Below are 13,105 nucleotides of genomic sequence, written 5' to 3'. Positions count from 1 at the left end.
ATTTGCATTGGATTAAAATTTTCAATAAATAAATTTGTTTTAATCAATAAAAATTAGAAAAATTGATTGAAAGTTGAATAATTTGAAATTTAAATTAAAATTTAGATCAATTACAATATTAATCAATAAATACTTCAACTAATTTAAATTTAGATTTTTAAAAATTGGCCTTAATTGTTTTTTGAAACGAAGAAAAATTTTGATAAATTCAAGTTATAAATAAATAATAAATTCAATTATTTTTCGAAATATTACATCCGCAAATTAATCAAATCATTAAAAAAAAGTCCGAAAAAGTGAAAAATTTGTCAAAATAGTTGAAATACTTAGTTAATAAAATTTTAAATAAGTGAAAAAAGTCGAATCCCTGAAAAGAAAATTCATTCTTATTGTCTATTGGATTATTAATGAAAAAAAAAAAAAAAAAAAAAAAAATTCGAGTTGATTTTCTTTATTTAAATTACAAAACCAGTCTAAAAATGTAAAAATTCGATTGTATTACAATATCAAAAAATGTCCTAGTTTATAAATGTATAATGTTTGTAAATATATTTATAAAGAATTAAAAAAGAAAACAATAATTCACAATTGTGGTTCACGTACTTTTCGATAAGTTAATAACAATCTACTTGTATTTGCGCTAAGTATTTGCTCCGAGCTTGCCAGCAGCTGAAGACATGAATTTGTCGGTACAAATTCCTCAGAATGATCCTCAGTAAATAATGGAAACCAACAAACAAGACGTCCATTTATTTTCAAATGTTTTGCGGAAAAATTTAATAAATCTTGAAATATTTCATTTAAATCATAAACAACTTTTGACGGTATATGCGTTTCAATTTGATGTGCCTCAATTGTTGAACCCGTTTTTGTTGAACCAACACGTTCTGTTGATTCACGTACACCATATGGTGGATCAGTGATTATTGCATCTAATGAAAGTGTATCGCGCCAAAGTTGACATGAAAAATCAGCAACAACAACATCAACAAAATACGATGTTATTCCATATTGATTCATATTGGCCGCAACATTTTCATCAATATCACGTGATTTTTGTGATATTCGACTTGGTCGCGTACGACCGTGTAGCATTAAATAATCTATATCAGTTCCTAGTGTATAGCCACCAAATTGTGATGCGGCTATTAGAAGAGATCCAGTGCCAACAAAAGGATCAAGGACTAAATCTCCATTTTGTACTTGTGCTTGATTTGCCATCATCAATGACAATTGTGGATCCATTGAGGTATTTCCTGTTACAATAGTTTTTTTTGTATTTATTAATTTGTTAACTTAAAGGTGGTAATTAATATTTTCGGTTTGTCACAAAATTTTTTATTAGAATTTTTTCTAACTTCCGAACAATATTTTGTGTTTTACCCTGACATTTTCGATTTTTGTTCTTTTCTATTAAATGTGAATTCTATTAAAAGAAAATTGTGAAAAATAAAAATTCGATAAAATGAAAATTAAATTAAGCATATTGTATAATGAACAATTCAAAGTCTAAAAAAAAAATATTCAATTATAGATTTTCAAAAGTTTTAATAAATCAATTACTTTAAAAGCTTTTAATCAAATTTTGTGAAATTTCAATTACTAACAATTCTTTTCATTCAATATATTTGAAAATTCAATTATTTTCAAAAATATATGTAATTTAATTTATTATTAAAATTTTTTTTATTATTTTATAATTTTGAATAAATTATTAAAAATTAAATATAATAATAATAATAATAATAATAATAATAATAATAATAATAATAATTATTATTATTATTATTATTATAATTAAATAAATTAGTAAAAAAAATTTATTATTTCATAATTTTGAATAAATTCTTCAGTAATTGAATTATTTTCGAAATTTTTTTTTTTAAATCTTTTAAAAATATAAAAAATCAAGACTCATTGCAAATTTTACCATTTTCAAAAATTTCAATAAACTTTCTCAATAATTTAATTACTGAATCAATTATTACCAATTAAAATTATTGCCTTTAACACATTAATTTTAATTTCCACAAAATTTATTTATTTGTAAAAAAATTATATTATAAATTTTTCAAAAATTTAAAAATTATATTATTAAAAAATTTAATTGCAGCTCTTCGAAATATAAATTATTTTCAAATATCGAATTAAGTTTTTACAACAAATTTATATTTATAAAGTTTTTCATATATAGTTATAAATATTTTCCAAATTTGCAAATGAAAATCTTTTACAATTTAATTAATAAAAAATTTAACTGTTAAACTACGAAAATTGAATAAATTAAAAAATTTTTAACAAAAATTCTTGGATGTTTCAATTATTTGCAAAACTTTTTAATTAAAAATTCTCTAAAACTTAATTATTGTCAAAAATTTGTAAAAAAAATCTTTAACAATTAAAATTTTTAAAAAATTCCAATTTCGAATCTTCTGAAAATTAATTAATTCTAAAAATCTTAATATAACAGCAACTATTCGAAAATTTATGTATTTATAAATATTTATCCAAAATTTTTCGTTAAATCAATAATTTTTAATAGGTAATATTTTAAAAGTTTCTCAAAAATTTAATTATTTAAAAAAATTTTAAAAACAAATTTTTTTTAATTCATTGTCTGAAATTGGTTTTAAAAAAATTCAGGAGTATGAATTTACAAAAAAATTTTAATTTAAAATCGCCTCAAAATTTAATTATTTTAAAAATATAATTTGTTAGGTAATTTTTTTTTTAGTGGCAACCCTTTTTGTATTAATTTATTAATTAGGTACATATTACTTATTAATATTTTTGATTTAATATTTTTCTAAATTCATGTTTATTTAACTGTATTATTTTATTTTTTTTAATCTTTACATAGTTACTTTCAAAAACGTTTGATAATAATTCTTATTTATGAATTTTATTTTTCACAAATTTAAATTAATTTTTTTCGAAAAAAAAACAATACGAACTAAAATTGAAATATTTCACACAATTATTATTTTATTTTACGCATTATTAGAAAAGTTAAAGCAAATTTTATTATTGACATTGAACAATATTTTTTTATCACCATATCAATTTTCATGGACATTCTCTTAATAATATTGTTAATAAAAAGTTGTTTTCAATTGAATTTTACAGATTCTTGATAAAAAAAAAAGAATTACAGGAAACAATAAAAATGCTGAAAAAAATAGTTCAAATCTTGAAAATTATTTTGTGACAAAATTTTTTCTTTTATACAGAGAAAAAAAAACAAACAAATTTTTCGTCCTCTAAATTAATATAGAAACTCAGGAATGTTAAATAAAAATTATTATTAAATTTAGAATCAAATAGAATTAAAATTACCTTCAAATATCGAATAAATTAATTGAAAATATTTTCTCATTTATTTAATATGTAACAATTGAAATTAATTAAAATTTTTAAATGAAGAAATGCTTTTTTAATTCAAAAAAAAGGTGATTAGTTGCATTTTACACTAAAAATAAATTGAAATAAGACGATTTTTTTTAAAAGTAGAATAATCGAAAAAATCGTCTATTTCGAGGTTTTATCAATTGAGAAAAATTGTCCTTCACATATTTTTTTCGTCAAAAATTTAAGTACATAATAAAAACAAAAACATTGTGTAATTACCTATAAATTTGCGTGTTTTTAATGAAAATTTCTGTATTAAATCCCTTTGTCCATCGATGATCCATCGTCCAAAAAATAAATGAAATGGTTTTTGTGGAATGCAATTTGGATCTAAACCATAATATTCAAAATAATATAAATTCAATTCGGGATTATTTAATTTCACTGAACCCTCTAATGGTAAATAATTAAATAATTCTATTTTTCCAACTTTATCCTTTTGTGAAAAATGTTTACAAAATGTTTTAACATTTATTTTAAACGATTGTTTACGATAATGTTCAATATTTTCATTGGTATAAGATTTTAAACAACTATGAAGGGTTTCAATATCTTTTGACATTGCCCATAATTCAAGACAATAACGAAGCGATACAGAACGGCTGGCAATTTGATAAACACAATTTATTGATGGTAATTCAACAATCCAAAATGGATGTTCCTTTGGTTTTAATATTGTTCTCGATGTTATTTTAAACATATCTAAAATTGATTCCATTTCGGCAATACGAAAATCCACGTGCTCATGAGCAAACCAAAATAAATATTTTTTCCACTTTGTATCCATTTTTATTCTTAGGAGGCGCGGGAAGAAAAAAAATAAATAAAAATCACATTCACTGAATATTCTAAATTATATTGTAATAGACTAGATTTGAGGGACTTAATTTTTTATTTACTAGTTTTATAAAAAAAATGAAAATTAATCAACTCTCTGTATGTTTCCATCAGAAATGTGTATATTTGTTTACAGAGAAATTGAGGTTAGGTTTGACTGTGCTTTTTTGACATATGATTCAACATGGATGACAATATGAGTTACATAAATTTCTCTAGAATTACTATAGAGAGATGAGAGTTTTCTATTCTAGTGTTGGTACCACTGTTGAAAGAAGTTTGCATTTGTAAAATTGTCAAAAAAAAGTGAGAAGTGCAAAATTGCAAAAACAAAAAGTGAAAAAAAGTATTTAGTGTTTTTAATTGAATTTTACATTAATTCTTATTTTATCTATGTTGCATAATTATTTTTAATTATTACAATACTTTGGTTTTATTTACTTATCGCGGCGACTTAAATATTGAGGTTATGTTAATTCTCTGATTTTCGCATTTTCAAATTTCAAAAAGAGTTTTTAAAAGTTAAAATCAAAAATTATAAAATAAACAAAATTCAGTTTCAAAATAAAAAACAATATATATATAATGTATATATTAATAATTAATATAATTATATGTTGACAAAATAATATTTGACACTCGAAAAAGTTTATTGCAAAAATTTATTCCAAGTGATTTATACATATAAATTTATTACAATTTATTCTATCATTTAAAAATATTATAATTTATGTAATTAAAAATTAAATTTTAATATTATATAATTTTATAATTGTCAAAAATGTGATATTATTTTTTGTAATATGATTTAAAAAATAATTGATTATTTACAATGTCAAATTATATTGATTAGTAATGTTTGAAAAATAATTTATTATAAAAGAAATGTTTCTTAAAAATTTCTGACCTTATATTATTAATTTAAAGAATACAAAAGTTACAAATTTTCATCATTTTCCAAAAAAATGACCCATGTTGCAATTTATCATAAAAATTGTCATCGATTTAAAAATTATTTTTAAACTTAATTTCAATAAAAATTTTAATTTAAATTAATTGAAAAATTGATTAAAATTTAAATTCATTTCAATTCTAATCAATAATCAATTCAATTGAATAGAAAATTTCATTTATTCAAAAATTTTCATATCTATTTAAATTTTAATCGATTAAAAATTTAATTAAATTAAAATTTTTAATCAATTTTTCTAATTTTTATTGATTAAAACAATAAAAATTTTTTAATTCAATGCAAATTGAATTCAATTGAAACTTAAAATTAACGAAATTTCAGATTTATTTAAAAATTAATCGATTTTTTGAAATTTTCCGAATTTTAATTTATCTAAATTTTAATTGATTTATGTTCCAAATTATTTGAATTTCCATTTATTATAGATTTTTGTTTTAATTAATTTTCAATTTATCCAAAATTTATGTTCAATTTTCGGCAAATAATTCATTTTTTCACCTATTTTCAAGAGAAAAAAAACGTATCTGGAATATATATATATGTAAATTATTAACTAAATATTAAATAATAATACAATTAACAAATTTAATTAAAAATATTAATTTATTGTTTCAAGTTGAACCGCGTTTCTCCTACTTGAAAAATTTCAACCAATCATTTGTTAATAGAATGTTTCATGTGTATATTTACAACCGGATCTCCAGAGTTTATCGTTATTGTTTGTCATTCACTGTTTTCACTTCTTTCAGAAAAGAAGCAGAGCGCACAATAATTGAATTTATTTTTTATTCAAACTGTTTTTTTTTCTTTGTAATTGATTCAACTTGAAAGTTATCAATATGTCGAGGGATCAAGCAGCTGAACAGCTTAATAAATACAAGAAATCCGTTCAGGTAATTTTATTATATTTCATCTTCATCATACTGCATTTTTTTTTCTTTTTTTTAAAAAAAAAACTTGCCGAACCGGCTTTTATGCTGCTTCCTTTTATTACAAGTGTGCATATTTTCTTTTTGTGATATGAAATAAAAAAATACGTTTTCATTATTATTACCAATAAAATAAAAGTAAATAAAATATTGAAATTTGAGAATAAATATTTAGAATTTGCTTTTTCTAAAATTGAAATAAATTGAGAAAGATCAGTTTTTTCCATTGTAGTTATTCCGATCATAAAAATGAAAAGTATTTTAGAATTTAAAATTGTAATTTATATTTATAATTCTATTGAATAAAAATATTTAAATTGATAATAAATAGAAAACAAATTTTGATATTAAAAATATTCTCGATTATTCTACTAATTTCGATTTGAGAGAGGTAGAAACTTTTTTTTTTTTATGAAAAAAATGGTATTTTTTATATTTTCTGATTAGAAAAATAATTATTAATTTAGTAGGAAAATTTTCAATATAAATTTGAAAATTGGAGCTTTTATTAGAAAAATTATTTAAAAAAAAAAAAAAAAAGAAAGAAAAGTTTATCTTATCAAAAGTTTTTATTGTCATTTGAGAAGAAAGATAAATGTTACAAGATTTTGCACATTTGCTTTTGCTATATATGTATATTCTTGAAAGTATTTTAACTTATTTTTAATCAGCAATGTAAAATATTGTCAAGTTAAAGTTTATTCAAGAAGATACATACACCGCACCTAGGTTGTATGTGACCTTCTCTACAAATTGGACTTTTGACCCTCTCTCTTTCTCTCTCTTTGATATTCTCATTAATTCGCAAATAATGTTTAATTCATTAGTTTTTTCTTTAATTATCTAAAATGTAATATATCAATTTTTTAATTACTATTATATATTTTTTATTTCTTTCTTAATATTCTATAATCGATATTATCGATAGTAAAAAAATACAGATTTTTGAATTTGAAATTCGAATTTACAAAAAAAAAATCCACACGCAAATAGTATTACGTTTCATTTTATTATAATGTTTTGATAAATCTGATTTAGAGCTGAGTCATGAAAGGCGTATAATTAGCAATTGAGAATTTTCAATTTATACAATATTTGCAGGATTTTTGCATATAAATCAAGGACAATTATTATAGAGTAAATATGAGATTCAAAAAAATGTTTTAATTATGAAAAAAAAAATTTCCTATTGTTCTATTGAAAAAAAAATTGATTTATTTTAAATTTTGCATAATTGTAAAATTCATTTAGGCGTATTTTTTTCATATTTTTTTTTTAAAAAGAGAAGGAAAATTATCTTATCTTTTTTGCGCTTTAAGAGTTTTATTTTTCTTTCACCAAACAACTTAATTGACATTTATTGATTAGAAATTAAAATAATATATATTATTAGATAGACGATTTTATACCTTTTAGTTGATAATTTATAATCGGTTTATGTGTGTATAAAATATACATTGTTGTTTTTTTTTTAAAAGAAAGTGGCGTGACTTTAGATAATTAGAGAATTATTATTGAAATAATTTATATTTCATTTTGATAAATATTTTATTAATATACTTTTTATAGAAATGTTTTCAATTTTTCTCTTTTTGTTTGTTATGAAAAATTATTTTGCAATTTTTTTTTTTTGCGTTTTCAATATTTTTGAAATTTTTTCTTTAATTTGTTGTTATTTAGTTGAAATTTTTTTTTGACAATTTGCAATTATTAAATTTATAATTATTAATATTATTTACAAAAATAATTTATATTCATTAATGTAATTAATAATATTATACTATTGTTTAATATAAATAAAATTAATTTTCATTAAATAATTAATAATAATAATACACAATTTTAATTTTTAAATTAAACTGTAGCAGTAAAAATATTACTTTATTATTAACAAAATTTTTTTCTTTTTTTTTTTTTTAAGGGAGAACCAACTACTCTTGTCGCAGGAAATGGAGCTCCGGTTGGAAAAAAAACTGCCAGCATCACGGTTGGTCCACGAGGGCCTTTACTTTTACAAGATTTTGTTTATCTCGATGAAATGTCTCATTTTGGCCGAGAAAGAATCCCTGAACGTGTTGTCCATGCTAAGGGAGCAGGTAATTAAAAATACGTTTAAAAATTATTAAAAACAAAAAGTATGATACAAATAGAAGAAATAAAAAAAATTTATATTAAAAAAAAAAAAAAAAATACATTAATTTGATTGAAAAAAGAAAATTTTAATTTACGATTTTAAATATTTGATGAATATTAATTATTAACATAATTATAATAAACAACAATAATAATAAAATAAAAATAAATAATTATATAATTATACATTGTCCTCACAATAAATATTACATTCCTATTATCTGAATAAAATCTTCATTACTTGTTGTTTTAAAAAACATCAAGTTTTTTATCTGATGACATAGATATTTCTTATTCTTTGCTACAAAGGTCAAAAACCAAAAAAAAAAAAAAACTTCATGAAAAAAACCAATCAAAATTTTAAATAAGCAATTATTTATGAATCGTTGTCAATTTCAATTTAACGATATTTTAATATTCACAAGACTGCATGGAAAAATCTTGTTTTTTTTTGTTAAAATTTTCGAAATTTATTAATTTATTTTTAAATACCTCCGACTATTTTTTGATACTATTATTTATGAATTTTTATGCTCTGATTACAAAAATTAGATTAAAAATATACTGTAAATTTGATTTTCATGGTAAAAACAATAACGAAAAAAAACTCAAAATTCATGGGGTTTTTTTTTGGTGAAATATTCAAAATTTAAATAAAAAATTTAGACGAAATAAATGAAATATATTGAAATATATTTGTTGTGTCAAATACACTTCGTAGAAAATTTTGCATATTTTACCAAAAAAAAAAAAAAAAAAAAAAAACTTAATTTTATTTATACTTATTTATTTACAATTAATTTTATTTTTTTAACCTATTTTAAATTGATGCATTTTTAAGAAAGTTCTGAACATCCAGAAAGATTAATTTTTTTTAATCTAAAATTTTAAAAAATTCATATCTTGTAAAGGGCTTGATAAAAAAAAATTTTGAAAAAAAATCATTTAACCGTTTTTCCTTGAGTACAAAGAGAAAAAAAATATTTTATTCAAATCAAAAATGTCTTTAACGATATAATGGAATGACGTGGATAAATATTTTATAAACAAAAGCGTAAAACTTAAATAGTTTTATAATTATTTTGTATTATATAGATCTTGAAAAATAAATAAAATTATTTATAATAGTTGTAATTAAAAATTAATTACACCCTAGGTGCTTTCGGTTACTTTGAGGTGACTAACGATATCACAAAATATTCCAAGGCAAAAGTATTTTCTCAAATTGGAAAAAAAACACGTATTGCTGTGAGATTTTCAACTGTTGGAGGTGAAAGTGGTTCAGCTGATACTGCCAGGTAATTAAAACAAAAAAAAAGAAATTAAATAAATTGTTTACATTTATTTATTTAAGCCCGCATGCCATTTAGAGATACCTATACCGTTATTTAAAAAAAAATTATATTTTGTTTAATTTTACTGAATTTCTTCTCAAGAAAAAACTAAAATTGTTAAATAATTTTTATGAAAATGTTTTATTATTAATTTTTTGTTTGTTTGAATATTTAAATATTTTTCTAAAAGACTAAGGAATAAGAAATGAAAATTTAATTGTACATATATATTTTTTTTTCTCTTTTTAAAGAGATCCACGAGGATTTGCAGTGAAATTTTATACAGATGAAGGCATATGGGATCTGGTTGGAAATAACACTCCAATTTTCTTCATTAAAGATCCTCTATTTTTCCCGAGTTTCATTCATACTCAAAAAAGAAATCCAGCAACTCATTTGAAGGTTCATTTTCAAAATATTGTCAATATATAACAAGTTAAAAAAACTTTTTTTTTCAACATATTTTTCATTATTGGTATGAAAATAATAATTATTATTTATTTAAAATTAATTATAACTGAGATTATTATTATTTTAGGACATGGATATGTTTTGGGATTTTATTTCCCTCCGTCCAGAGACGACCCATCAAGTAATGTTCCTTTTTGCTGATCGTGGAATTCCCGATGGATATCGACACATGAATGGCTATGGTTCTCACACATTTAAATTATTTAACGCTAAAAATGAAATGGTCTACTGTAAATTCCATTATAAGGTATTTACTAATTGCCAAAGTATTCTCTTATATTTGCAAGCTAAAAAAGAACGGTATTTTATTTAATTATGATAATTTTCTTTTTTCTAACACTTTTAATGACTGTTCTTCCTTTTTTTAATTACTATTATTATAATTATTATTTTATTATTATTATTATGATTATTATTACTAGTATTATTATAATTATTTGAGCAATGATATTATTCGATTGATTTCTAATTAAATATATTATTAATTAATAGACTAATCAAGGTATTAAGAATCTTCTCGCTGAAAAAGCTGGTGAATTGAGTGCATCTGATCCTGATTATTCTATTCGCGATCTTTATAATGCAATTGCCGAAGGCAAAAATCCATCTTGGACATTTTACATTCAAGTAATGACGCAAAATCAAGCTGACATCTTTAAATGGAATCCCTTCGATTTAACGAAGGTAATTAAAATAAATGCGATGAATATAATTAAAAAATTTATAGTTATATTTATATAAAAGTATAATTAAAATTAATTAAATAAATTTTTTAAAGTCAAGTAACAATTAAATAAAAACAAAAATATATATAAACTAAGATAATAAAAAATTAATGTAATTTATATGAAAAAATGATAAGTAAGAACAAACATAAATATTGAAAAAAAAAAATTAATTTAATTTAAAGAAATTATTCATTTGTATTTTTATTTTCATAATTTGTTTTGACAGGACAATCACTTTTTTAAATATATCGTTAATTCATAATAATTATTTTATTATTATTATTGTTAGTTATTTAATAATAATTATTCTTATTAATCATTTCTGGAATATTTATTAAGAATAAATATTATTTAATGGAAATTTTTAATTTAATTTTTGCAATAGGTTTGGCCGCACAAAGAATTTCCATTGATTCCAGTGGGTAAAATGGTTTTAAATGAGAATCCAACGAATTATTTCCAAGATGTGGAACAAATGGCATTTGATCCAGCCCACTTTGTGCCCGGCATTGGCCCCAGTCCTGATAAAATGCTTCAAGGTCGTCTCTTCGCTTATGGTGACACTCACAGACATCGCCTGGGACCAAATCATCTTCAATTGGCTGTTAACTGTCCATATAAAGTAATTATTTTATTTTCTTATTTACGATTTGAATTTTTCTTTCTTTTTTTTTGTTTAATCTTAACGGGTTCACTAATGAACAATTTTAATCAAATATTATTATTGCAAATCTTTTGAAAATTAAAAATTCTTTTAAATATATGACGTAATAATTATTATATTTCATGAGTTGATCTTATAAAATCTTTTGGTAAATCTGTTTAAAATTGAAAAATTCTTTTTATTTCATCTTAAAAATTTTGCCGAAACGATTAATTAGAATAATTTTCATAAATCAGACTCTAAGAGCGTTCCAAAATTGTTAATTTTAAAAATTGCGACGAAATTTTTCTTTCAAATTGATTTTTCGGTCAATTTTGCAATTTCGCACAAATGAAAATTTTATTAAATAAAAATTCTGTGAAGTAAATTTTCTTTAAAAATGTTTAATGAATGGTTTAATGAAAATTCAATAAAATAATAAATTTGAATAAATAAAATTCGCCTCAATGAAAATTATATTGATTTTTAGAAGTTATTCATGAAAAATTATTTTTTTCAGGCAATATCGGCAATGAACTATCAACGTGATGGTTTCATGCCAATTCACAATCAAGGATGTGCGCCAAATTACTTTCCAAATAGCTTTAGCGGTCCACAAGAATGTCCAGTGGTAAAAGATCCTCCTTTCAATGTTTCCGGAGTTGTGGATCGTCATGAGCCGGAAAATGAAGACGATTTTGGACAAGCAACCACATTCTGGAGAGATATTCTTGATGCCGATGCCAAGACACGAATGGTGAATAATATGGTTGGAAGTTTGAAGGGCGCATCAAACTTTATTGTTGAACGTGCTGTGAGAAATTTCACTCAAGTTGACACTGATCTTGGTAAACGATTGACGGAGGGATTGAAAAAAGTTGGAAAACAAATTAATATGTCTGGAAAATCGGCTAATCTTTAAAAAAAAGAGCAATATTTACAAGGTTTTTTTTTTTTTTTTTTTTTGAAATCATTAATATTTTGTCGATTAAAAGATAAATGTTTTTGTTTAATCTTTTTATTTACTCTGTTACATTTACAATTTTATTGCATTTATTAAATTGCAATGCATGTTTAGTTTTATAATCGATTATAAAATATTCGATAATAATTGATATAAATATATATATTATTTACTTTCTGTAAATTGGAATATTTTTTTTCCCTAAATAATAATAATTGGTATCGAAGGAAAAGAGAATTTTATAAAACATGTTTTAAATAATGAGAGACACTTGGCATTTTTGCAATCCTTTTTTTTTTTGAGAGAGAGAAAAAGTAATTAAAAATATACGATTTATTGTTTTTTTTTTTTTTTTTTTTTTGTTCGAGACATTTCTTTTGTGTTAATCTGTTTTATTATCCCTCGATTAATTACCTTTTCTCGTAAGTTCTTAGGGGCTTTTATAAAATGTTCTGCTTTCTAATTAAGCATTACATTAATTGAATACGTCTACTATCTACAAGGCGAGCATCTTATTATCAAATTAAACATTATACTTTTTTTTCTCTCTCTCTCTCTCTTTACATTAAAATATATGTACAACTTCCTGAAATTTAATTAACTGAAAGTAGAATAGATAACATTATTTTCATTTTTGAACGTATAATAATTATTATTTATTAATAAAATAAAATTTTTCCAGAAC

General features: G+C 21.4%; 2 protein-coding genes across 2 annotated transcripts; one reads left to right on the top strand and one right to left on the bottom strand.

The window, feature by feature from the left end:
* Window positions 1-435: 435 nt before the first annotated feature.
* LOC127288272 (tRNA (guanine(10)-N2)-methyltransferase homolog) lies at window positions 436-4,405 on the bottom strand. The gene is made up of 2 exons (XM_051315630.1): window positions 3,628-4,405; window positions 436-1,256 (listed from the first exon to the last, which is right to left on the bottom strand). Exons 1-2 carry the CDS (start codon window positions 4,193-4,195, stop codon window positions 583-585), a joined length of 1,242 nt encoding a protein of 413 aa, XP_051171587.1. The 5' UTR covers window positions 4,196-4,405; the 3' UTR covers window positions 436-582.
* Window positions 4,406-4,498: 93 nt separating this feature from the next.
* On the top strand, window positions 4,499-12,603 carry LOC127288271 (catalase-like). Its single transcript, XM_051315629.1, has 9 exons — window positions 4,499-4,591; window positions 5,968-6,111; window positions 8,069-8,243; window positions 9,437-9,578; window positions 9,866-10,016; window positions 10,153-10,332; window positions 10,578-10,769; window positions 11,199-11,435; window positions 11,977-12,603. Exons 2-9 carry the CDS (start codon window positions 6,058-6,060, stop codon window positions 12,376-12,378), a joined length of 1,533 nt encoding a protein of 510 aa, XP_051171586.1. The 5' UTR covers window positions 4,499-4,591; window positions 5,968-6,057; the 3' UTR covers window positions 12,379-12,603.
* Window positions 12,604-13,105: the final 502 nt, after the last annotated feature.

The sequence above is a fragment of the Leptopilina boulardi genome, unplaced genomic scaffold (assembly GCF_019393585.1).
Source record: "Leptopilina boulardi isolate dan_hultmark-lab unplaced genomic scaffold, ZJU_Lbou_2.1 LbouV2_384, whole genome shotgun sequence".
Lineage (NCBI taxonomy): Eukaryota > Metazoa > Arthropoda > Insecta > Hymenoptera > Figitidae > Leptopilina > Leptopilina boulardi.
This window is presented reverse-complemented; position numbering and strand designations above follow the sequence as displayed.